The 26,458-nt window shown below is 44.5% G+C and overlaps 1 protein-coding gene across 13 annotated transcripts in view; it reads left to right on the forward strand.

Annotated features, from left to right (window-relative positions):
- Positions 1-26,458, forward strand: part of KALRN (kalirin RhoGEF kinase) — a 483,321-nt gene that overhangs the window by 393,734 nt on the left and 63,129 nt on the right. Inside the window, exon 36 of one of the 13 annotated variants that reach the window (XM_032115348.1) lies at positions 22,558-23,959. The exons of 11 other annotated variants lie outside the window; for them this stretch is intronic. In XM_032115348.1, the coding sequence (XP_031971239.1) occupies positions 22,558-22,574 (17 nt within the window). In that variant the 3' untranslated portion in view covers positions 22,575-23,959. Of the gene's footprint in view, positions 1-12,179; positions 12,369-22,557; positions 23,960-26,458 lie in introns of those variants that run through there. One more of the 13 variants, XM_032115349.1, reaches the window with a different exon arrangement.

Raw genomic sequence — 26,458 nt, forward strand, 5'->3', positions numbered from 1 at the left:
AGGCTATTTTGGGGGAAGTTGCTTTGCTTTTGTACAGTGGATTTTTATTATTTTAAACACAGGATTCTTTGTTTAAAAGAGAGAAGGCCTGCAAATTTTCTTGTTTGCTTTGTCTTTGCTTTCCGTTCTGACAGGGGGTAAAATTTATCCACCTAGTTGCTGTTAGCTTAACCCCAAATTTCACTGTACAGTGTCTATGTTGGTTTTATCACTGGAAAAGAAAATTTGAGGGAATTTGAAATGCTGTGGACTGCTGAGATTCACCAAGAAAACCAAAGAGTTCAGCACCTGGTCTGGCAAGGAAAATGTGGAGAAACTCAGTAGTGGTATCCCTCTCTGTGTCAGGCTCAGGACCGCAGTTCCTTCCACAGCCCCTGGAGAAGACCAGGGTCATAAATTCCCCATGCCCTCCTGGTTCTCCTGTCTGCCTTCCCAGCCTGCTTTCCTGGGGTCAGCCCATGCATTCCATGGCCAGGTTAAGCCAACCCAGATATACCCCTTTTGCTATCCTGCATAGAAGTGAGAACCTCCCTGCTCAGCTGCAGCTCATGAAGGGGAGGTTCCAGCTGGCCCTTGGCTGCTCAGGTGATGGCTGAGTGGGTGGCCACAGCCCTCTCCTGGCCCCACAAGCCCTCTAAGAGGGGACAATCTGAGAGGACTTCAGCTATTCATACCTAGTCAAACAAGACTGTATCAGTCTTTTTTTTCCCAACTTGTCTTCAAACACATGCTGGAAAAGGACTCTTTAATTTTTATTGCTCACATATTGATGTCCCAGCTGTTGGGAAATCACAAAGACCAAAGACAGTTCTACTGAGTAAATACTAGACTTGTAATTAATTAAGTGAGGTAGTTTCCTAGAGTAATGTGGGGTTATGCAGCATCCCATACGGCCTGGGGAAGACCAGAGGCATCTTCCTGACTCTAAGCCAGTCCCCAGGTCTCCAGTGATCCCAGCAGGTGTCTGTTCATAGAATGGCAGAGCTCAGCCTTCCCTTGTGTTAGCAGGATCAGAGCAGGGAGAGAGGGCTTTGAAGGGACTGTACAAATGGTGCTCACAGAGTCTGAGCAGTGGTTGTTGTACTGAGAAAGGACTCAGCTCTCCTGCTGTGGTACTCAGGGTCAAGAGAGCAGGTCAGGGATTATCCAAAGCACTCTGCACAGTTATCCAGGGCCAGCACCTGCTGAAAATGGGCTGAATATTCCATTTATTAGCTGCAAAGGAACCTTATAGATGCCTTCTGTTTCTTCTCCTCCTGGGAGCTGCGGTGCCTCAGTGCAGTGCAGAGACACCGGAGCAAGCAGGCAGCTCAGTTTGTGCCACGAGGTTTTATACTAGCTCTGACCCAAAGCCAGCAGCCAGAGCATCCCCACGCCTCTGCCCCACCAGTGAAAAACAAGCACCCAGAGGAAGGGTATAAAAATAGCTCCTTGAGTAAAGTCTGTTTGCTCTGTATTTGGTCGTGAGTCTTGAAATACAGTAGTGTGGTGAGGAGGGGGGGTTGTTCTGTAGCGCTTGGCCCATGGAGCTGACAGGAAGGTCATCCTCAAAGATCAGCTGGAGCATGTGCATGACTTGTGTCTTGTGTTTCCTCTGAGGACAGACTAAATTTAGCATTTTCACAGATGGACATTGAACCATAATCCATGTAGGACTGTGCGATGAAGAGTGGGATGGGAGTTGTTTGCCTGGGCTTTTTGCTGTGTAACCAGCTTCAGTGCACCACCACCCATTGGCATTCCTCAGGGTTTTCTGCTTTGTTCAGTATTCTGTAACTTACTTCCTGATCCTTTTCCCTGAACTTTTAGAAGTTTAAGCCTGAAGGAAAAGTAAACCGCTGATTCTAGGTTCAGGCCTGACATTCCCACTAACTTAATGTTAAACCGTGGATGTACCTTCTAATAGCACCATCACAAAGATTGAATCTATAACTACTGGTCCTTGCAAGAGTTGCAGTAAGACAAATATTAATATCTGATGATTTTGGCTTCCCCAAAATGTTGCCTCCCCACTCTTTCAGCTTCCAGACAGCTAAAGGGACTAATCCTAAATGTGGTATTTATACCCTGCAAGGCCTGTATACTGCTGGGCTGGTCCTTTCATGGCTAATCTTAAACAAATATTTTACAAGCATGTTTTGAAGTGAACTAGTTCTGCAAAAAATCACATTTCCCTGACTGGTCTGAGCAGGAGATAGGCAAACTATGGTGCGAAGCACATGTCTATTAAATAATGTATTTCCAGTAATAGAAATTATGTTTCTGTGTATCTGCTTCAGCACACTGCACAGATTTGATTTATTGATCCTGACACAAGATGCCTGATTTTCCTGTCATTTACGCAAGCATTTTGTCAGAGCACTTATTCCCAGGTTACACATTTTGCAAAAGAGCCTGAAACAATGTCAAATTTGCTTAGTTCAGATTAATCCCAAATTTTAGAAAGTAGAGTTAATGTTATTGCCACTATGATGGTCTAAAAGTCTAGAACAGGAGGTCATCTACAAAAATGCCAGTGTATCTTTTTCCGTTCATATTAGCTGGTCTCATAAAGAATATTATTTCTTCATAAAAATATTGTCTTTTGCTCCAGAACTGTACTTTTCTTTAAGGCAGAGTCCATATTTGACTGTATTTTCCTTAAATATGTTTAAATAAGTCTCTCACAATCTAGAACAGGATAACAGAAGTTAAGCCATTCTTGTCCTTGGATGTCCTAAGCATTTCTTAGAAGGTGCTATTTTATATTTGTATCATATATTCTTCATAAATGCATTGAACATTCATTGATTCTGCAGAATTGCAATGCAGACATATAAGTTGTTTTTTTTCTTTCCAGAGTTTGCAAAATACAAATTAAATTTTACACAGCTTAGAGATAGCTTGCCTGCATATTGCAGGAAAGATTGGGATGGCCTCCAGCCTCCCTAAAGGTGTGCCTTCCAATAAAAACAGTAGTCTTACACTATCCAACACTTAACTGATAAAGCAGCGCTGGCTTCTTCTCCTTAGCAAGACAATTTGCAGCTCATGAGTGTTGGTGACTCTGGTTTTCATGAAGTGAACCTAAGGTTCCATTTTTCTCTCTGATAACATTAAAGTGCCTGATGCCAGACTACAGGGTTTCATTGCCCCTTGCTTTTGCAAACCAAAAAGATTACAAGTTCAACAGAAGCACCCAGTGTTCATTTTTCAAGGGCACTTTTCTATTTCCTAGACTAGGGAGGAACACTGAAATATTTGAACTCAAGATACACTTCTAAAAGGTATTTTTAGGTCTTTGTGCATTTCAATTTTACTTCTTCCAGACTGTACCCAGCTCTTTATTTTCTCTGTAGATTTCATGTATTTTCAGGATTTTAAGTTAATAGCTGCATTTTGCCAAGAAACATATATCCAATTTCTTTGGAAATGTATGGGAATTGCATTTAGGTACCAGAGAACAGATTCTGGCTTTAAGAACCAAATGACGCTCTTCAGAAAAGCACCAAAGAACTTATTAACTCTGCAGGACTCCTACTCAGTGGAATAAGAACATTTTTCCTTTCACTGACTACAAAAGTCAAATTAGGCTTCATGCGGTGTGAAGGAATCGGGGTGCTCTCGGTTCCAATCTGACCTGTGAAAAACCTTATTGAAAAAAGCTTTGTGCATGGCTGGCTGGGGAAGGTAGTTCAGGCTTTACACCCTGTAACCCTCATGGCCATTGCACATCTGTTCAGACAGATCTGCTGTGGTTGTGCTGTGCACACACAGTGCTGCTCCACAGGACAACTGCTGGGACACAGCCTTCACTTGTGAGCTCGACATGTTCTGCAATGTTCAATCTGCTGCAGCCTTTCATTATTCCAAAGATGTGCCTTTCTGCATGTAAAAATGCAAAAATACTCATCCCTCTCCCATCAGCTTCTGATTGCCATCATAAAACAGGACATGCAGGCACAACAGAGAGGCCTGGGCTCAGCAGCACGGGGGGCTGGTGCTTCTCCCAGCTGAGCAGAAGATTGTCAGCCAGCTGGAAGTAGTGATTTTGTCTCACACCGGGAGGCTTAACCTCCCTGAGTATCAGGAATGTGTCCTGTGCCTGCCTGAGCAGCCAGGATCTACCACAGCAAGTGGGATCACCCAGACCAGGAGACAGCACAGTGGTACAGGTGATGCAACAGCCACACAGCTTGAGGCTTTAGCGGTGAAATCTGAGCAATACTGACAGGAGAGCTAAGGCAAATCAAGGAACTGATCTGGGCTAAAACAAAGCCTTTTTTGACCACTAAGTTAATTTTAACCTGGCTCCACTTGCGGATCAGATTCACTGTGAGGCTGCACAAACATTTCTGTTGGCACAGGGGAAGCAGGAGGAAGGAGTAGGCACCTGGGAGAGACAGAAAAAGCAACAAAAGGATTTGGCAGGACTGTTGGCTCTTGACAACTCAAAGTACTCATGGAACTATCATGTAATGTGGAACTGTTACATACCAAGAGATTGCCTGAACATAGGAATTAAAAAGTGCTCCATGACATCATGTACTTGTCCTTCTCACAGAAAGACAAGAGGGTTTTCTGTCTTGTGGTGACTGGAAATTCCAACGCGTGGAAATCCAGCTTTTGGCAATGTCTGATGGTACCAAGCAGAAGGGGGATTTCCAGAGTTTTCGATGCTAGACTGGCAATCACTCACTGGCATTCCCAGGAGCAGCATTTCTGTACAAGATATCAGCAGAAATCCTGCCTGTCAGAGAGCTAACATCCTCAACATATCCTGGCTGCTGCTATATGGACACCAAAGAATGAAAGCAGGCAGAGGTTCTCCACACTGAAAAAAGAAGAAGGGTTGTTTTCTAGCCAGTCATTCCACCAGCTGATAAAAATAGCTTTAAAACTACTTTTTTTTTTCAATTCTCTGCACAGCAGGCTGCCTGTTATATGTGCTCTTGTTATTTATACCCACCATAAGTTTCAATAGCAGCTTTACAGATTCTTTTATGCTTGTCTTAGATCTGGTATTGTAAATCAGAAAGCTTTGCCATCATAAACATTGCCTGGTAAGAACTCCTCTGCGTTCTTTTTACCTTAGAATAAAAGGGAAGTGGAAAATACAGTTAATGCAGTAATTTGGCCCAAATAAATATAAGCCTTTACAATACTGACATTGAATTTTATTTTAATTCCAGTGCAATTCCCCCAGATTGGCCAAGCAGAGAAAATTTTCTCTCTAAGTAACAAATAGTGTATGCCAGTTTTTAAATTTTTCTTTTAGCTTGCCTTCAACGCTGTTTGTGTTGGGTACTGGATGGGGGAGAGGTGATGAAAGAACTTGCAATTTGCTGCAGAACATCTCAGGAAAATAATCTGAATACTCTTCCATTAAACAAACAAACAAACCAAAACAGGTAACAACTTACTCTAAAGAAAGAGAAATGGCATTTAAAGGAAAATCAGCTGTGGCTTCTACCATCCAAATAGAACAACCTCAGGCAAGTTGGGACAAGCAGGTCAGGAATATTTTTCTTACACTGTTAGTTTGTAGTTGCTGGAACAACTCACCTTTGTCATGCACAAGTGGGTGAGGTGCCTGTTTGTCTTGGAAAGCAGACCATGATGGGCTGAGATAGGCTCGTGATTTCCCCACCGAGGCCCAACACAGTAAGACAGGAGCCAAAACATGTCCAAAAGGCAGCGCTTTAATGCTCCTTGTCTTCTGTCATTGGGTATTGCTGTAACTCCCAAAGATATGTCTCTGTTCTAATGGAGATAAGTGCTTCAGGAAACAAACACAAAACCTGCTTTAAATTTTTATTTCATTCTTTTCTGTTAAAGGGTTGGGGTTTTTTTATTCTGACCAGTAGCTCGTTCAGGATGTGCCCACCTTCCAGCACAGCTCCCCAGCAACGAATCGATAGTGTACCAACACAATGTGGTGTGTGGTTTCGCTTACGGGGCCTCCCAGGTCACACTGGTTTGTGAGGTGAGGCTTTTTGCTGCAGAATCATCTGAGCATAACTCATCTGGTGGTGCTGCTGGCAGGCCAGACAAGTCCCCTCTGCTTACACAAGACCTTGCTGAAGCAGTAGAGCCACTCCAGGGGCAGGTGAGCCTACACTGAGGTCTGGGAGGATGGTAACGGGGCTGTACTTTGCACCAGCTTGTAACTGGTTTTCTTAAGCAACTCAGTCAGCAAATGGTTACTGCTTAGGAAGAAGCTGTATATATAGGAGAATTGGTCCTGTGCCCAGGAAACCAGAGGAACTGGATAATGTAGGAATCTGTTCTGAGATCTCTGAGAGGCAAAGTTAAGCTAGAGGTTGAAGGGGCACATGTGTTCTGCAGACATGTTCTGCTCCCGAGAGCGGGTGAAACTATCCTAGGTTGTACCTACCTGAATATTTTGGAGACAACTCTAAATTCCCTTGAGACAGACTGAGACACATGAAACCAAATATGTGTATCTTATTCTGTGGTGTGCTCCACAGTCATTCACTTTTACTTGAAGATCTTTTTAAGACACTTTCGTTGATAAGTCTCCAAGCAACTTCTCTCCTTCCGTAGACTCTTCTTTACAGAATGCAGAGAAAGAGAGAAGATAGGTTGTAAATAAGGAAAGAAAGGCTGGTGTCAGTAAAACTTGGGACGTTTGGGAGAGGTGGGTGAGCAGCATGTAAAGGTGAGGTCCATCACAGCAGAGCAGATGGATCTGGCTGTGGCCTTTGGCTTTACAGTAGAGTTGGTGTGCCAGGATGCTGTTAGGTCATGGCAACTCATCTAAGCTGCCATAAATCCATTCCGTGCTGACATCCACAGCAGAGGGATAAGAATGATATATCCTAACATTTGCTGAACATATGCCTACATTGCAGTTCAGCGTGGAGGTTGTTCTGGACTGTCTATATTTCTTCTTAATTTGTTTGGTTTAGCTAGTTGAGAATGTTCTTTTTTTACCTACCACTGCGCTGAACTGAGGAGCCAAAAACCTCTCCTTGGAGTTGTGCTCTCTTGCGCCAGGAGGGAATATGACTCCGTTTATTTATTTGTTTTAGATTTATTTTATCTGTTTTAGTACCCAATAAACTTGTTGTTTTTTCCAACTGGCATGACAAGGCTCTGGCTATTTTTAAAGAATGTGGTTCATTTGATTTAATCTAATGACTGTTTAGTGCTGTTGAAAATAGTTGGAGCCAGAGCCAAGAATAATGTACTGAAATGTGTTGGTTGAGCAAGGACTGCTTCACTCTGCCAATCTGTTTCCCTCCAGTTGTTCAGATTTACCTGGTTTCATGAGTAGCATTTGCAGGCAAGACATATTGATCCAGGTGCTTTTAATGCTGATTCTAAAGGCCAATAGTGCCAGAGCCACATTTTGCCACACTCATTTAAAGACATAGCTAACAATGACAGCTCTTCTTGTTGTTCAGTGTAGGATATCTAATCTCTGTTTCAGACCACTTTAAAGGGAGTGTGAAATGTTGATACTCTTTTATTGCACATTGGAAAATTGAGGCATGAAATGGTCATTTCTTCCCCGAAAGTCACCCAGAAAGCAAGTGACAGAATGAGTAACGAAACCAGCATCTACTGGGCTCCTGAAGCAGCAGTGTAACTCCTGATTTCTCCATGAACTGAAATAAGACCGTAATCTGAAAACAAGTTCTGCTAAGTCCTTATTCCTGGTGGTTCTCACTGGCTGGTTTTCAGAACATCCATGTTTACTGTCCTGTCTGCACCCTCTGAACTGCTCTGTAGAGGTACCTACCTCTCCCTATTAACAAAACTTAAATTTCATGCATGTCTTTACACTATCTGAATTTGACTCTGCAAGCCACACCACATATTTAACTGACAGCTTTAAAACCCTACAAATCCATCTTCCTTTTGCCCTCCATGAGTTATTTCTGTTAGATAGTTGGTTTGCTATTCCTCCCTAAGAAATGGGTAGCTAATACTTAAGCTTCATTGGATTAAAAAAATAAATCAACCATAGTACCTCTTATTCCGTGACAGTGATGTCCATAGGGATGGATTTTCTGCAGAGATCTCTTTACACCCTAACGCACAATGTGGAATTGACTTGCATAAGTAATGAACAGATGCTCCTGACAGCTATTACATTATTCATCTCCCTATGCATGTGCTGGGGGGAAGGAAACAGCACCTGTTACTATGGGAGAAATATTGTCACCGCTGTTCTGCATTACAGACCTCCAGGGCAATCTGGGCCAGGCGTATTTCACTGCATTTGTGTTGACCCAAAATGAAGCCATGCCAGTTTACATCCCTTCATTATTTTGTCCTGTGTTTCCCTCAGATAGATCCCTCAGTTTATAACCTAAGAAAATAAAATAGCTACTGCAGGTGTGAGGGAGCACTGAAGGCAGTGAAAAAATCTGTGTTCCATCTTTCACCCCATCTTTTTCTCAGGAAGGCTGGGTAAAAGTATTAGAACTTATTTCCCCTCTGCAACAACAGTGCTTTTAACAGACGTTCTCAGATGTCATATGAAAGAGGAACTCATATGCCCAGGGAATTCCTAAAGGTGTATTTAAGAGCAGACAGAAGTAATTCCCTTGTCATCCTGACATTAGACTGAGATGACTTCCCCTCCGTCATCTGTGTTGGGCAGGGCAGCACACATGGCCCATGGTGCAGGCACACTGCTAATGGCCTGAGCTTCAGATGCAGCTAGTCAGGGCCATAAAATTTTCTTGCTCCCTCCACTCCAGGTAATGATTGGAGTGTTTGGAGTGTGATGCCAGGAGATGTTTCCTCAAAGAACTCCTGTGACTCAGCCTTCCAGTAAAGGGAGTTTATAGCAAAGAGGGAGGTTGCCTTTTCACATGGGCAGATAGTAATAAGACAAGGGGGAATGGTTTTGAAGTAAAAAAGGAGAAATTTAAATTAGATGTTAGGAAGTAATTCTTTACTGTGATGATAGTGAGGCACTGGAACAGATTGCCTGGAGACATTGTGGCTGCCCCATACTTGGAAGTGTTCAAGGCCAGGCTGGATGGGACTTTGAGCAACCTGATGTAGTGTAAGGTGCCCCTCCCTATGGCAGCGGGGTTGGAATAAGATGACTTTTAAGGTTCCTTCCAACCCAAACCATTCTATGACTCTGTTCTTTGACTCAGGCACAGGTTAGAGCAAGGATAGGGGTGTTTTCCTTCTCAGGGGACATACAGATAATTCCATAGAGATATGGACCACAGTCACACATTAATTCATCCTGCCCAATAATCTAGACACAGACAAGCAGCTCCTTGCCCTGCACCTAGGGCAAGTGGGCTGTACAGATTTCCATCCCCCACGCAATCTCTGCAGCACTTCTACATCCCAAAGGCTGAATTCCCTATTTGAAGCTAAAGAGTCAATGCAGTTGGCAGCATAGTGCCTATTTGCTACTGCTGACAGATGTTTTTCCCAGCTAGGGCTGGAGCTGAACTAGACTGCCCACAGCATGTCTCCTCCTCTTCTTTATGGGGGCTAATTGATATGGTGTGGTTATTAAGAATATGGCTTTCAGCCTTATTTTGTGAAATATTTATTCCATGTATAATTCATCAGTGAGTATGTGTAGATGTATGTGTTTTTAAAGAGCAACTTTATAGAGATAACCTTCACAACACTGCTGGAACTGCAGATCGGGGAGGGGCAGAGCCTGCTTTCTCCCACAATAATTACTTCAATTCTGTTTTAATTAGGGATGGAGTTTTTTTAAGAGCTGAGATTGCACCTTAATTATGTTTTAAAGCTTGGCTGCAATTACAAGAGCTATGACCTTGCTTCCCAACTCTCCTCACAGTCTCAGACTCCACGTCCATGTGTTGGTTTAGCGAAGCCTCATCCCCCGGCAGGGTTACTGTGGTGCCTCTACCAGCACACTCTCCGTGTTTTTCCACCGCTCTGGCTCTCAGCTGATGGCTCTGATCAGCCCAGTTCCCTCCTGCCTCCCCGGGCTCCTCCCCACCATGCCAGGTCCTGCTGCCAGGCTCACACAGAATCACAGAACATGATGAGCTGGAAGAGACCCACAAGGCTCCTCATAATGGACACCTCTTCCAAGAGTCATGGGAATTTAGAGGTGAAATGCTAGAGGTGAGCAGCTTAGGCTGTTTCCTAGTTTCTTAAATGAGGAGTCTTAAAGGTTTTCTGAAGATGATTTTTAAAACCCACCAAGAGCTGGGATCTGGCAAATCAGGCGCTGCATATGGCCTGCTCCTGCCTCAGGTCCTGTATCGCTGGTCTGGGCAGATGCCACATGAGCAGTGAAATGCCAGTGAAGAACATGTTCACCTTACCACTTTTCTGTTTGCACACAGCAGGCTGAGATCAGGTGGGAGGCAACCAGCCCACGGGGCAAGAGGTGGGCATGCTATGTGAGGGTGGGTTAGAAAAGAGAGATGCAGTTTGAAGTAAAAAGCAGAGGTGAGGAGCTGCCTTCTCAGAAGAGCCCTGGTGTAAGTTTCCTGAATCACTCAGAGGACCTGAGTTGGTGCCTTCTTACTGCCTGACACTTTGGGTAGCCAAAAAAGCCACCTGAAGAGCTGCTGCCTGGAGAGCCATGGCAGGGACAACCACAGAAAGGAAGAGGTACAGATGGTGAGGGTGTCCCAGCTCGTTCCTAGCCCACCTTTTCCTTCTCTGGCTGCAGCTTCGGTTTCTGCTTCATGTGTGGTGTGACTTATTATCTCCCTACTACAGGCACAAGAGCCTTGAGTGCACCCCCGAGACATTCCCTTGCAGCTCTCAGATAGGCAAAGGCCCAAGTCAAAGAAAGACACAACACCCAGCAAATGGGAAACAGTTACAGTGCCCTTTGTTCTCATGTACTGAAAACACCTTGGTGCTCAAGGGCATTGGCAGAAAAGTTTGCATGCTTCAGGATCGTTATGAGGTTGTCAGTCCTTCCAGTGAGGCTGTAGTCAAAGAACAATTCCTGCAGAGCAACCAGAAGCAAAGCAGGAAGGTTTCATATTTGCCGCAGTGGTGGACGGAGTCTCTCAGGGAGGGCCTCTGTCCCTCTCCTGGCACCGGGTACTGGGGTCTTTCTGCCAGGAGGCCTCCATGGTCTGCATGATCCCACCTGATGGTTCCATGGAATCACTCAGTCCAGGCCTGCCCCTGGACAACAGCATCCAACCACACAGGTGCCACCTGAGGTGGGTTTGTGAGCACTCTGCTGTGGCCACAACGCTCCCTTCGTCTCCAGAAATGGCCTTTGGCCCCCTGGGAGTGGCACTTACCCCGAAGCCATTACCAAAAGACTTAGTCCAGATCAGCAGTCTGCGGCACCAGTAGAGCCGTGCCTGCTTGGGCTGAAGCCCTGGCACAGAGCGGCACAAAGCGTGGCACATCTCCCTCTCAATTCCTATGTCTGCCTGGGAGAAGTAGCTTGTTGGGTTTGTTCAGCTTTTGATGCAAAAGTGCAAAACTATGATGCTGTTGCTCTGGAATCCTGCCCGACCTCTCCTACCAGCTGCCTCTAGCAAGGTTCAGGATGGTTTTGGCACCTCCAGTTTTCTATGCTTTAGGTGGGAAATCCTAACACAACAGGCTGGCACCTTCCAAAGCAAGCTGTGCCTCTGGATCTCAAGTGTCTTGGTCTGTGTGTCAGAAGGGTAGGCATTCCCTCTGCGATGCTTCAGGCAGGTCTGCTGCTGCAGGAAGCAGACAGAACCCTTGGGATCAGCCGGCTGGGCAGTATTTTCAGCTGGTTGTAAAGAGTTTCAGCTGTCAGATGCTTAAGTTAAGGAATGGCACGGGGAGCGGGAAGGGAAACCAAGAACATTGTGAAGTTTAAAAAAAAACCCCACAGCAATACAAGTTTTGCCTTTTAAAGGCTTTGGTGGAACCCCCCCCTCCGCAACGTATCAGAGCTTTAGCAAACTTCCTCCCAGACAGTTTTTATTTCTCGCTCCCGATCTCGCATGCCGCCTGCCCGGGCGCAGATACCGCCGTTCTGCATTTCTTCTCCCTGAAAACTCCGTCTTCCTTCCAGCCAGCGGCGGAGCTCGGTCCGGCCGCAGCCCCCCCTCCCCGGCCGGGCCGGGCGCGCTCCGCCCCCGCCGCCCCCCGCTCCAGGCACCGCCCCCGGAGGTGCGCGCCGGGCTCGGCGGGGACAGCGGCTGCCGGCGGCCGCCAGCGGCTCTGCCGTGCTGCTCGGCTGCTTCCAAGTAGCTTTTTTTATTTTTTTTTTTTCCTTGCTTTAGGGCCTTTTTTATTATTATTATTTGATTTGTTGTTTTTCGCAAGCGGGCCGGTGGCTCCTTGCCATGAGCAGCCCGAAGGCAGCATGAAAGCGGGCAGGCGCGGCTATCCCGCCCGCTCCGGTGTAGGATGGCTCCTGGCGAAGTGCTGCTGCTGCTGCGCCTGCAAAGGTCGGTGGGGCCCGCGGGTGGGGAGCCTGTCCCGGGGGGCTGCTGGGGGGCTGGGGGCTCAGCGGTGCCCTCGGCAGGGCAGCGTCCCTCCGCCAGCTGCCCCGGGGACAGAGAGGGACAGCGGTGCCCTCGGCCCCGGGAGAGCGGAGGGACAGCGGCGGGTGAGCCGGTAACGGGCGCGGCGAGCGAGAGGGCTGGAGTTGGTACAGTTTTACAGTTATAGTTTTTACATTTTGTCATTGCTGGTAGGAAACACCCTGGGACTGTAGGGTCAAGAGAAATATTTGCTTAAATTATTTTCTCCCCCCCTCTTCCTTTCTAGTCTTTCTTGGGCTCGAGTACGAGCAAAATGCTTGGAGAACATCTGTTTCTCACAGTTCACAAATCTCTGAATGGTGATGGGGGAAGGTCTGGGGAAGCTGGCTGAGCTGAAATGCTGAGAGGGATGTGGGAAAGCCAGGGCAGCTGGAGTGCCTTGTAAAAATAAAATCAAAATCTGGCTTTTATGTGGAACAGCGCAGCTCAGATGCATTGACTGAAAGGTTCGCAGCCTGCACTCTTTATGCTGCGATATGGCTCTTGAACTTGTTCTGGATAATGTGAGGTTTTTCAAAGATCTGCTTGTGGTATTTCGATGTTTCCTGTTCTCTGAATGGCCAAGCAAAATGTCCTGAACAAAACTTGGCTTTTGTTTTGTGTCTTTCTTTTTTTAAAAAATAACTAAAGCTCTCTCAAATGCAGGATTTTTTGTAACTCTGGAACCCAAATCAAGAGCAGATAAAGATGACATTGAGGACGGGTGGGACTACTCGTTTCCTGGGGCACACGTTTGCAATGCAGGAGTCCTCTTTCCCCAGTTATTGAATTAGTCATGCTTATGTGGTGACAGCAGCAAACTAGTTGGTGATGGAGTTTGCCACTACTTCGTAAGATGTGATCTTTTTTAGCCTGGGGAGAACGCACCACTTCATGCCAAGGAAGTGATTCTTGAGGTCAATGCACAACACCCCGCTGTTCTGCAGCCTTTAAGGAGGAACATGTAATCTGGTTGTAGGGGTAGGGCTGCCTGCAGAAAGGCTGTGGTACTAAACCACTATGAAAGCCAAGTCTCTTGGACAGCCTGTGCTTTAATGTGTTGGCCCATGCATCAGGCTGGAGCAGTATTCAAGCTCTCTGACAGAGCTCTGGTCTTGAAAATGTTGATTCTAATGGATTAGAGTCTCCCTGCTGCCTGTCCTGCCTACAGACGTCTCTGGAAGGGGGAAGGGGAAACAGCTGGCTCTTCTCTCTCGGGTTGAAATGTTAACTATGTTTGCAGTTCTGGTTTACTGGGTCGGTAACAAAAGGTGTTTTGCGATACAGATTGATTTACTATTTTCTTGTTCTTGGTTGTAAACTTTGGGCGAAAAGTTCTAAAAGGCTGTCTGTCATGCTGTATTTATTAAAGAAAACCAGAGATGGTGGAAATACTCCCTGAATTTAAGCAAGTATCAAACCTGACATTTGACAAGGGATTCAGGTGCTCCAGATTACAGCATCAGTGTGCCCTTGTTGGCAGCTTCTGCCATTAGGCTTGGAGATGCTTTAATGTGGCAGCCAGACCTTTGAAGCTCTAACTTCGTGTATTCTGTGTTGTCAGCAATCACCGGGGGGAGGGGACACTGTTCATCCCAGGGCTTCGCACTGGTCTCAGGCTTGCAGTGCAAATAGGTGACTGAAGTTTGTATTTAAGATGGGTGTGAAGCACCTTGGAACTATTCTCAGTGCTGCCCCATAGGTGACCTTGCCTTCTCCTTTGGAAATTTGTCTCTGCTTTTTCTTGGTGTCAGTGCCTGATGTATCTTGATCTTTTGCAATAACTGAGTAGGTTTTGTTGTGTGAATAAGAGCAGTCCAGTGAGAGAAATAGGGAAAATGAGCCTGCAGTCTTTGTCAGACACAGGTTTTGTGCTCATGTAGTGGGTATGAGCTGCATCATTGCTTTTCATGGAGCTTGGAAGTGATGTGGATGCTTGATCTCCTAAATAGCAGCAATAATGCAGAGCTGAAAAAACCCAGACCCGAGGTCCCCTGTGTATAATGAAATACGTAAGTTTTGTGTAACTGGGCATTTCTCTGAAGGATTTTGACAGATGACTCAAACTCTTTTGCATTAGTATTCTACTGTCTGGTGCAGCGGTAGAGATCTTGATGCTGCTTTTTTGCTTGCTTCTCTCGGTGAGTTTCTGATCTTGTCAGCTTTGCCCATGTACAGAGCTGTTGGGATTCATCCAGAGAAAGCAAGTGACACTTAGTACCATTTGCAATTTTACTCTGACCCCGACAGTTGCCTGCAGGAACTAAATAAGGACTATTTCTCTGTTCTGCAGTATAGAGAGATACGAATCCTAATATAGGAGTGCCTCAGAGCAAGAGTCTGTCACTTGCTTCCAGCCATAAAAAGGGGTAGTTAGGAGCAGTACACTTGCATAGCCTTTAGGCCAGTGGCCTTACTAAGCCAAGAGTGAGCAAGCAAGGCTTTCTGCCGTATCTCCTAAACACAGAAGTACAAAGTCACCTAGTGTAACAGGATGCTTCCTAATGCTGCAAAACTGTCCCTGGGAAGAGGCTTCAAATTCTGATGGTCTGCTGATAGTTAGAAAGCCATTGAATTCTCCTTAGAAATCAGCCTAAGATTTGCAATTGAATATACCCTATCTTTTTTAACACGAAGTTTATCTCCTCAGTTATCTGTGTGGTTCAGATTAGAGATTACTTTAAAAGTGGGGAAATGATGGAAAATAAAGAGATGGGAGGGATTCCTGCTTTGTGAAATGTCTTTTCTAAAGCAAATGGTCAGCTGCATGCCTTGAAAGTGAGAAGATCAAAACTTTGTTGCCTTTAAGCACAGAGCCAAGTCCAGTGTGTCAGTGCTGTTCCTCTGCACTACCTTCTGCACAGGGGTCTGAAGCTCATCAGTGAGTGGGAACATGGACATTGGGTGGAGACTAAATTCCAGGCTCTGATGCACAGGGAGATGTAAAGACTAACCGGTAACTCAGATTTAACCTGAAAATTAAATTCTGTGTGCTGCCTTAAACCTGGGGCCTTATTTAGAGGACATTTTTTTGCAGTAGTTCAACTCACTCAATTCTAACCCAAACTGGAGGGTGCTGTGGTCTCACAGCCCTAAGGGACACCAAGAGGGTGGAAAGCACAAACAAGGTGTAGGAAATGCTTTTCTTTGAGCACAAGGAGAGAGATGTTCCCATCTATTAGACTTGAGATGCTGGCTGTGAGTGTACCAGGTACAGGCAAAGAAAAGGGTCTGTGGTTAAAAGTAACCAATTTTCAGAAAAACTTAAGAGTTCAGCTGAGTAATATTACGTGGCTGCGGTGTGGCTTCAGGTGAGAATATAGTACACTTTCTACTTGAGGGTAGCCAGAAACCAGGAGGATGGATTTAAATGGATGCACTGTATTGGCTTCAATAAAGAACTCATCCTCTGCCTCCTCGAGCAGTTGCTTGAGGTTTTATCCAAACTTTTAATTTCAGAACAAAAGAAACTTAATCTGAACATCAAACCTTAAATCTCAGGGTGTTAAAATTGAAAGGTTGAGTGGGTTTCTGTCTGTGCTAAGCTCCTGGTAACCCTCTTATTTTAAATTTTCTGTCCCTCCAGCTTGTCCTATCTCCTACACTTTTGGTCTTCTTTCTGCAATTTTCGGGTTTACTGTCTTCTTTTTCTTGCCTTCCTTCCTTTTCCTCTTCTTGCCTAAATCTTTGTTACTGGGTATTTGCTGTAAGTTTAACAAAGAAAGCTTGTCTTGACAGAGTGTTGGTGACTTCTGTGCAGTGATGCGGGTTCAGCCAGACACCCTGTACATCTTTCCTAGCTGGGCAGAAACAGAGCCTTAACTGGAAGTTAGGAAAACCAGCATCATTACAAGGGCTGTCAACAGCACATTAATAAAACTTATTTCTTCATTAGGTAACAAGTAAGACCTGATGGTGCTTTTTATAGAAGGTGCTGACACTGTTACAGGAAGCTGCAGGGCTTTGCTAAGGGAACTGGTACCTTTGTGCTGAGTGGTAGCAAGAGAGTGATCTGCAGTAATATATTCAAGCCCATAACATTTCCTAATTTGAACATATTTTATTTAGTGCTTCAGGCTGAACCATGGTTGCACTGTGTAAAGCATAATGGAATGCATGGCCGAAGCAGCTCTGTCAAAATTGCGGCAGAGGAGAAAACAATAGTAAAATTAAGGGTGTCAACCAAAGCTTGCTTAGTTTCCTGGTCCTTCTTGAATGAAAAATATGAGGAAATTGTTAGGTTCCCCAAATAAAGTCCTTGGGTGATGTCCATCTGTTGCTCATTAGTTGAATCTCAGCAAAGTCAAGAGGATCAAGTGTACTGGTCCTCTGTAGGCAGTCTCTCTCCCTCTCATGCCAGAGTTGAGCTCTGCTCTTTGTCCTGGCAAATTCATGAGCAAATGGCTGTGGAGAGGTTTGTGAGAGTTGTTGTTATTTCCTTCCAGTTCTATTAAGAGAAAACTGGTTAGCCCATGACAGGAACATCTCTTCCAAGTCCTGTGTTTTCCCACCTCTGCAGGCTGAGTCAGGAGTCAGAGAAGGTCATAGCAGAGAGTTATTGAAAGGGACAAAAGAGTTGATGAAAATGCTGCTCAGTTGAGCAAGCAGGATTAACGTGACAAGGTGAATACTATTAGCAAAAAAAAAAACAGGTCACTCTTTTTGTTGGTGTGAAACTGCTTTCTCACACCTGCTCTACATCCTCCTGACACATGGTCCTCGGTTGAGCATGTCCCAAAAGCATGACTGACAGTCCCCATGCCAGTCTTTTGGGGTAAATAGACTCACTACTCTGAACCTCTTAGCATTTGTGTGGCAATGACACATAGGAGGACTTCAGGAGAAGTCCTGGGGCTGATGAGTAACCTCTAAATATGGACAGTCAAAGGAGAAGCCATGGCAGGCTGGGGGGGACAGTGAGTTCATTTTAGGATTACTTAGTTTTAATGCTTGCAGGAAGGTTTCTTCAGGATGGGAACCTTGTTCATTGATACAGCAGGTCACATTTTCAGTGGGTCTGTATTACTGTCAAATATAAAGTGTCCAAGAACGCAGGAGGTTTGAGGTTTTCAGAAGTGCTGGTTGCTGCACTTCGTGCTCATTGTTCTCATCTGCCACCAGCCACTTTCTGTAAATTGAATGTTTGTCATGTCAGTGCCAGTGTTGAGATGCTTTAGCAACTTCTTCTCAGTTTCCAAGATCCAAGCAATAATACTGTTACTATTTTTTCTCTTGAAACTTACGTGCACTTCTAGACAGCTCTAACTCTCCTGATACAAGCTACCTCCTCATCCTCTGGCTTCATGTCTCCCTGTTGTGACTAATCTTGCAGTCGTTTGACATGTGGTTATATAGAGGATGCAACAAAAAGTAGTACAGAAAATAAACTTTCAAATATTAATTCATGTGTGAAAAAGAGATAGCAAGAGCTTCTATAAACATCAGCTTTCAGTCGCTGGTCTAGGGGTGAATACATGGTGGCAACCCTTATTATTCAGATTGCTGTGTTGTTTTCTACTTTTATAGATTCATCCAGCTTTAAAGAAACATGGGATTTGCTTTTATGCAGGCAAAGCTCCAAAACTTCCCATTCACTCCAAGGAGCATATAAGAACCCACAAAGCCTTACTCTGTCAAAAACCTGAAGAAGGGAGACTTTATTCTAAGGAAAATAGAGCAGATAATTGTGAAAAATATAGCTTTGGTAACTCCCTGTTCAGTGCAAAGACATGAGGTAATTAAACATGCTGTTTTCCTATAAAATAAGTGCCTGCTAGATGTATTGTTCAGGAATTCAATGCACGGATGCTGAAATAAAATCTATCCATTTTGAAGTGAAACAAAAAGGGCAGTTATTTCACATGACCCCAGAAGGATTTTGTTTGGGTTTCTTCCCAAACTGTTATGTTTCAGCACACACCTTGTTAAAACTTGTGTGTGTATTGGGAAAACTAATCTATCATTTCAAACTTAAAACCCCCAAACTCCCAAAGTTTTCAGTCTAAAAATAGCATCAAGATACTTCTCAAGCACACCAGAACACCGTTACGTTTCAGTCTAATTCTGGTCTGTTAACAGGCTTTATGAAAACATTTTCATATTTGGCAAAAGTTGCAATTTCTTTTCCAAAGAGAGGAATTGGTTGGGCAGTTAGTGATTACAGCAGTAGTGATTACAGATATTGTGGTTTTCAGTTCAGTAAGGAAATCCAATTTTCTGCCAGTTTAGCCACTGCATCAGTTGCTATTGCAGAACTGTTCAATTGCTAATATTGCATCACACAATTCTGTGTCATGTTACCTTTTAATATAACTATAGAAGCACATCTGGCTGTTTTCTTAAAAAAGATGCATAGATCACAAGTAGGACTTCAGGACATGTAAAGAATTATTAGAAAATAATGAGATTACCTCTAATGAGATAAGCTTGAAATCATCTCCCTTGACCATTCCTTGCCATTGGAAAACCACAAAACAAAAATTAATGTGTTTGCTCTTAGCTCCTGTCGTTTGATGTGGCTGTTTATGCTGAAACACCAAGCAGTCCTTGAATTAAAGGTAGTTAGTGCATCCCACTGGGGCTTCTGTTGAGTTCGACCTGCCTCGCAGTCCTTCAGCCTCTGTCCTGGACCAGCCCCACAATGCTCTCCCCAGCAGGCTGAGAACTTGGGAATCACACCATCACCTGGGCTCCTTTCATATAATTAGGACAAAATATGAAAATATCTCCAGTGAAGTTCTAATGAGATGAAAAATAGAACCTGCAAGCTGAATTACAGCAGTTAATAATAGAACAGCCATGGGGTTTCTTCTCTTTGATAGGGAGAGACCCATTACACACACTTCGGTTCATGTATTTGTCATTTATTTTTTGATAATGTAGCACATGTAAGATCATGTTACAGAAAGTCCTGACTGGATTTTACTCCCTGACCTCCCAGTACTTCCCAATGGTTGTGGGTGCTCCTTTACTATACAGAAACCGTGGCTACTTTTGGAAAATGGAAAAAGTGTGTCTCCTGTTTTGTGTTGCCACATGAGTTAGTAACTGCTATTCTGTTGCCCTTACTGCACCCCATAGTGCACTTGGTTGTCCAATGTGGTATAGCTATTGCTAGTCCTGGCACAGCTCAACAGCTTTGAAATCTCAGATCCCCTGCAAAATGACATTCCAGGCTGTGAAGTTCCATAAAGGGGTGAAGCCTGGGAGCCAGACGTCCTGGAAACCCATTAGCAAACATCATCCTGGGGAACCAGTAGGTGGTTTTTGGTGGGGATTATTATCTTTTGTATTGGAAGGTTGTAAATTAAACATGGAAACCTGAAGTTGCTGTGTACAGGAAAGGCACAAGTACAGTCTATACGTGAGTTTTGAGCAGAGATCTCTTGTTCACTTGCACAAGAAAACATTAAAGTAAAGTTTAGGAAAGTGATGGACTGTGGCCTGTGGTGATTAGGGGCTGGATTTAGTGACCATGGAGATATCTCTACTGTTATGTTTTCTGAGCATTTTTCCTTGTCCATTTTTCACGTGGAGCAAGCAGCTCAGAAGAAAGCTGGGAGTGGCACACGCCTAGCTACAGCTAAATCCTCTGAGGACACTTTTTCATGCAGTTGAGGCTTGCTGACAGTAACAGCTACAGACTGTAGCAGCCAAGGGCCTCTTAGGCTCTGTTGGGTTTTTTTCTCATCCCTTCATAAGGCACGTGCAGCTTTGGTGAGCAGAGGTTTCTCACATCCCCAAGACACACAGTACAGCCACAACCTCTCTGAAAACACATTACAGCTCAGTGGGTGCTCAGAACCTTCCTGAGGTCACACAGGAAACCAGTGATCAACTGAGCATCAGATCATCAGCAGTTACAGCTTCCAGATTCATATGGACCAGTTGATTTCAGCCTTTTTGGAGGCCTGCATGTCCTGGGGAGCACATCATGCACATACCTGAGATCACGTTGTTCCTTGTGCCGGTTGACTGTGGCCAGAGAAGCCATTCCTGCTCCTGTATGTGTCCCTGCTCATCAACTGCAGTCCTGAATCCAATTTGTCCATGCTGGGAACCCCTGATGAACAAGGCCCCAGCTCTCCGCTGCCCCAGGAGCATGAGCCAAGGCAGGCCATGGGAAGTGTTGCACAACCGGTATAATTTCACCGCATGCTGAATAAATACACTTTTTAGAACTCTTTTGAAGAGATGTTGCCTAATTAATCCTGCAGGGGGTATAATATGTATATTTTTGAAATCCAGTTTTAGCATCGTGCAATTAGCTTTTATGGCCTAGGGATTCTGATTTAAGACATTCTTTAGTTACTGATGGTAATCTGTTTTAATTAGAAATGGAAATGTATTTTAGATCCAAATGTGTCTGAATGGTACAATGTAAAATGATGATTCACAGTGAATACCATTGAAGTGCCTCAAGTCTGGTATTCTTTGTACCTTCTGCAGTTTGAACTCTGAGGATCAACACAATGTTCAAACATCGCTTTCAGCTGAAGCATGTGGAGGCTGAATAGATTTCTTTAGGAAATGGAATAAATATTAATCAACAGGGATTCTTTCTAGGACAGCAGAAGAAAAATCATAGCTTTAGGCAAGAAGGAGGCAAATGCTTTGAATGTTAGTGGTAACTTCTGCTCCACAGTAGCAGAGCACAGCTCCTGCCAGGGCACAGGTGCTGAGCTGAGAGCCGCATCTTACTTGACTTTGTCTTAGTATCAGAGAAATTACCCAGGCTCGAACATTCCAGGCTGCTTGTGGCGGGGCAGTAGCTGCTCAGAGCTGTGGTGCTGTAAAATTTGATCTGGCAGTGTGTCTAAGACAAGTCTACAGCAAGGCAAGCTCCAGACAAACATCCAAAGGCTGGTGCTTGCTCAGTATTCACTGCAGTCTCTTGTCCTGGAGATACTAAACTATCAGGCAGGTGATGTCTGTGTTTAGATATCTTAAAATGCAGTAACAGGTCACCTGTATTCAACAAAGCCTTTCTGGAATCAGAGAGCCTCTGCTGCTAGACTAATCCTTGCTGTTGTGTTCAAGTAAGTGTTTCTTTTTCCTGATTCCTTTGAAAGATGGGGCCAAAAGAAAGCAACCACCCAGCAATAGTGAAGATGGCTTTTGTAATGCAAGTTTATTAGGCATGTTGTTGGTAGAGCATTTTTGCAGCTGTTTGCCATGAGACTCAGTAATGCAGAAGGGAATGAAGCTGTTTATGCAGGGCACCTCTCCACGTCTCTGCAAAGCTGGATATAAATTTTTTTTTTTTCCATAAGGAGGCTGCTGGTGAGGAGCAATGATGTAGGCACCATAAAAGCTGTGGGTGGCTCTGTGTGGCCCTTCAGAAGTCACAATCAATCAGTTTCTTAGGACTAGCCTCACTGGGAAGGCTGGTGTCCGGGTCAAGGCAGTGGCACAGCTTCAGAAGGCTGAGACCTCGGCAGGGTGCTGCAGAGAGTTCTCCTGTTCCCATGTAGCAGATGGTTCCTAAGACTTCAAGTTCCTGTCCATCTTTCTTGCTGACGCAGATAGAGTGTAGTAGTGACTTTGTCACCTGAAATTTGATAAACTTGTTGACTGGCATCACGGGGAAGCTTCCTCACAGAGCTGCTCCCTGCCGAGCTGTCAAACGAGAAACCAAGATGCAGATCGCGTGAGCCTGTTATATGGGACAGCAAGTGGTGTTCTGGTTTTGCGACTTAAGCTGAATTAATTAAAGCTTCCCACAAGCCTAACTGATAGTCTTGAGTGTGCAGTTAAAAGTCCCTGAGCTGCTTAGCCATTTCCCTGTGCTGTGTTCAAAGAGCAAAGCATCACAAGCACCAGCAGTTCTTATCTGTGTGTTTTATTTCCAAACCGCTGTTTGCATTGACTTCATTCATTACTTCTTTTAATTCATCCCAACCAGTACCTTTGCTGTGAGCTTGTATTTTCTGCTGCTATTTCTGGAGGACGAGGGCGTGGAGAAAGCTGCTTTGGGCACCAGCCTTGGAGGCTGCAGCTGCAGTGTGTCTGTCGTCAAACACCCCAACCTCGTTGTTCTTGGTGGTTACGTGGTGTCCGCTCCTGCCCTGCACCACTTTTGCAACTTATCCTTATTCCGTTCTTTTCTTTTCAGGGGCTGTCAGAGCCTGAATAATTTAAGAGTGAACAAATGAGAGACGTTCATGGAGGACTCTGTTCTTACCTAGGCACAAATTGACAAGCATGTAGATTGCCTTGGGTTTCCACTGCACCTACCACAACTTTACTAAGAGAAAAGCCCCCTTTCCTAGACATCTGTGTCACTCTTGCTTAGTAAAGTTATTCAAGATCAGCGCCTTTGGAATTGGTTGGTAAATGGACAAAGACTTTCTCTTTGCCCGGAGCTCCTCACAGCCTCCAAGTACCAAAGAGAACTCCACAGCACTAGAAAGCAAGAGACAGCTGCTGAATGTTGGAAGCTACTGCATTTGGCAAAAGAAGCTGACGCTAAGATGCACACAGTTGTGTTTGTTTGTTCTGCTTGTTTTCTGTGCTTTCCGAGCCCTCTGTGTGCCTGGAAAGTTTAATGACCAATCCCTTCTTTCTCAACATGCAGTTTTTCTTCCTATCTCAAAAAGCTTTGGGTTCTGTTCTTGCTTTTTTTATTTTTCCAATTCCAAGTTTGTCACTGATACTCTTCTGTTGTTTCCATGCAGAATTGTTTGTGTACATAGCCACAGTTGGCTTTGAGATAGGGAGACTTAAATATGATACTCAAATATCACTGTCTTCCCTCCTCTCACCCCCATTTAGCAGAATGGTCCACCTTGTCATAGAGGTTGCTGGCTTCAAGTATAAGGCAGAGTTGACCTTAGCAATGATGTCATTTAACTGAGAATTACTTCAAAATTCTTACAGTAGCTCAATTTGGAAGCTGCTGAATGAAGCTGACCCTTGACACTTCACAAAAGAATAAGGCTTGTGTTTTACTAACAGCTGCTTGGAAACCATGTGTAATAAAAGTTTGTTTTTTGTGCCCAACATCCAGGATAAAAGATGGCATTTGCCAACTCTGGGTACCCTTACGCTCCCAGAAGAGCAGAACTGCTTTGATCAAAGTTAAAAAGTCTGCTTCTATGTGGGTGTCTAAGCATTTCCCAGTTCCTCATGCTAAAAGTAACAGTGTACTTGCAAAGGCCAGCAAATGCTGCTCTCGTTCAGCTTCAAACATGACATTTTCCTCCTTGTCATCCCATACAGCTTTTCGTAAAGGTTCAGGGTTAAAACTTTTTTATGGAACATGCAAAAATCTCCTATCAAAATATTTCAAGGGGCATTTTTGCTTTGTGTTTGGAGCTTTGTTATTTTTGCTGCTAGCGACACTTATTCTGGAAACTTCAGGGTCGGAGATTATTTTATTTTTGTCACAGAATGAGGAGAGTGTAAATACAAAATGTAAAGTAGAACTGAGAGAAGTGCTTCAATGAGTTGTTTCACTACATTGAAATAAATGTTGATTTGTTCAAAAAAAAAAAAAAAAGCATGCCCTTTCTGGATCTTGTTAGTCTTGACTTTTTATTTCCTTTCTTTTCTAAAGAAATGCGTGCCTCTTGACTTCAGCAGTCTGCTCACCCAGCTGTGAGGCATTACGGGAAGGCTGCTCCGATGGGCACTCCCAGCAGATGTTGGACTTGCTGTCACTGGTGCTCGGGGCTGGGCCAGGACATGGTGCTGGGCACAAACTCGAGGCAAGAGAATGGGTGAATAAAATCAAGTCTGCACACATAACTGCGTCTGGCCTCCAGCTCTGCTGTGTGGAGCAACTGCTTTATTTCTGAGCTTTTCCACACCGTTTTATTCAGAAAAAGCCTATTCTAAAAAAGCTGTTTGCTTCAAGGTTCCCTTGAAGGTATGTTACTGCCCTGCCTTGACTTCTGTCTCACAGTACTTCAGGATAGGAGCTGTCTAGGAGTATCTTACCAACAGGTTGGTGGATTCACTCTGAATATTTGTTCTCTTATTATTCTTGTTGTGAACTCACAGCAGCTTATGTGGGGGATCAGATGAGGCTCTGAAGCAGGATGAATTAGGCTGATACATGGAGACAAAAAGGCTCAAACCTCCAACCAGTGAAGTTTCCATTGCGAAAGTTTAATGTACTTCTAATGTACCCATAACAGTTGTAAGCTGTTCTGTGGAAACCCATTTCAGAGCAGGACACCCAGAGGGAGGGACTGCAGGTGTCTCAGCTACTCTTCAACTGCTTGGTGCTATGGGGCTGAGTTGAACACTTTCCTGAGGATCTCTTTGGAGGCACAAAGAGATGTTCTGCTTTCAGGTGCAGCAGCTCCTGAGTTAAATGCTCATCTGTAGGAAACAAGACCCTGCCCTATATTCACTTGAGGAGTCATCTTGCTCTTTCCCCCTTGCCCTCTGTACGGTCACCGCTGATAAAAGCTTAGATCCACATGCAGCAGATACAATAGAGAACTTCTGCATTTGTTCCTCTCACTAAGCACTCTTGGACAGTACTGAAGTCATGCTTTATTTCAGCAGGCTCTCTCTCTCTGTGCCTTCCCCTTGTGCTGTTTCTCTCCCTGGAGACCCAGCTCACTCATTCAGCATGCTCTCAGGATTTCAGTAACTTTTCTTGCAAGGTCTCTGGGGACCATGCGCCTCTGTGCTGTTTCTCCAGGCTTTTGGTTTTATCTCACTCTTTGAAACTTTCCCAGAACTGCAGTGACTTTTCTCTGACCTCCAGGAACTGCAGCTCTTGAGCCCTGACACTCCGACTGGCACAATGAAGACCTGGAGACTACTTTGGGATGTCAGCTTTCCCAGCACATGTTGGATGGAAGCTGCATCTGAGCAACACCAGCTAAAAATAAAAGCTATTCAACTGAAGCTAATGGCAGGTTGCCACAAGTTATTGCTCATTAAAGTGAATTGACAGATGCTTAACTTCAGCTAATCATTCCCTGCTGCGAGATCGGCCTGGTATGAAGCATACTCAAACGTGGGAAGGGGATTCACAATAACTAAATTTAGCTGAGGGTATGATTTCCTCGGACTCCCTCTGTAGTTAATGGAAAGAGAGAGGCTCCTACGGGGCGTGTCCCACTCTGCATCGCCCTTGGGCAGAGCGTGCACAGCTCCTTGACTGCCGAGAGCAGGAGGTGAAGCTGCTGCCTGCCACAAAAATGAGTGGCTCCAAGTGACAGTGTTTACTCACCCCAGCTGGGTCAGTGCTTGTTTTCCTCACATTAGGTTTCAACCTGGAAGTGATGATCACAAAGGTGAATATTGAAGCCAACAGATTTGTGACTGTTTCCCAAAGTCAAAACCCATATGCAGAATCCCTCAGGAGCATCCCCTGCTTCGCAGTGTGGTTAAAGGGAGTTCTGGAGATCATTCTCTATCTCGAAGCAGCTCTTCTTTCATATTTCCAAGAAATGCCAGCTATTCAATAGCAAAACAGTGTGTTCTGAATGTTGTGTGATTAATTTAGATTCTAGTCCTTTTTTTCCCTTGTTCTTTTTGGAAGTTAGTCATGTTTGCATGCTTGGCAGTGAAACAGAAAGTCAGATTTTGAGGTTTTACATTACAGTGATCAGAAACTTTGTCCAATATGTCTGCTGCTTTCTCTATTGGACTAGAAACTTTTTTATAAAATATTTAACTCCATACCATTATTCTTGAGTTTGGATAGAAGTAATTTCATCCATGTAAATGGAGTTGTGAGAATCTTGCCAGATTGATTTATACCTTTTGATGTTACTTCCAGCTTGAAGCTTGAAATAATACTCCCAAGACACAAACAGAAAATTCAGTTGAACGTTTTATATTTGCTCATTTCCAGGAGATTATGAAGTTAGGGAGAGCATTTGAATCTCTGAACAAAATTTGCATTTAGATATCAATGGCATAGTTTGAACGTGTCTTTACCCTCTGGTGTGAAATTCTCTCCTACACGGTCCCATCTCATTTTTAGCTCGAGCTGGAGCACGGGGCAGGTCTGTGGTTGGACACGTGTGGAGCGGCTGAGCAGAGCTGGG

The sequence above is a fragment of the Corvus moneduloides genome, chromosome 7, assembly GCF_009650955.1.
Source record: "Corvus moneduloides isolate bCorMon1 chromosome 7, bCorMon1.pri, whole genome shotgun sequence".
NCBI lineage: Eukaryota > Metazoa > Chordata > Aves > Passeriformes > Corvidae > Corvus > Corvus moneduloides.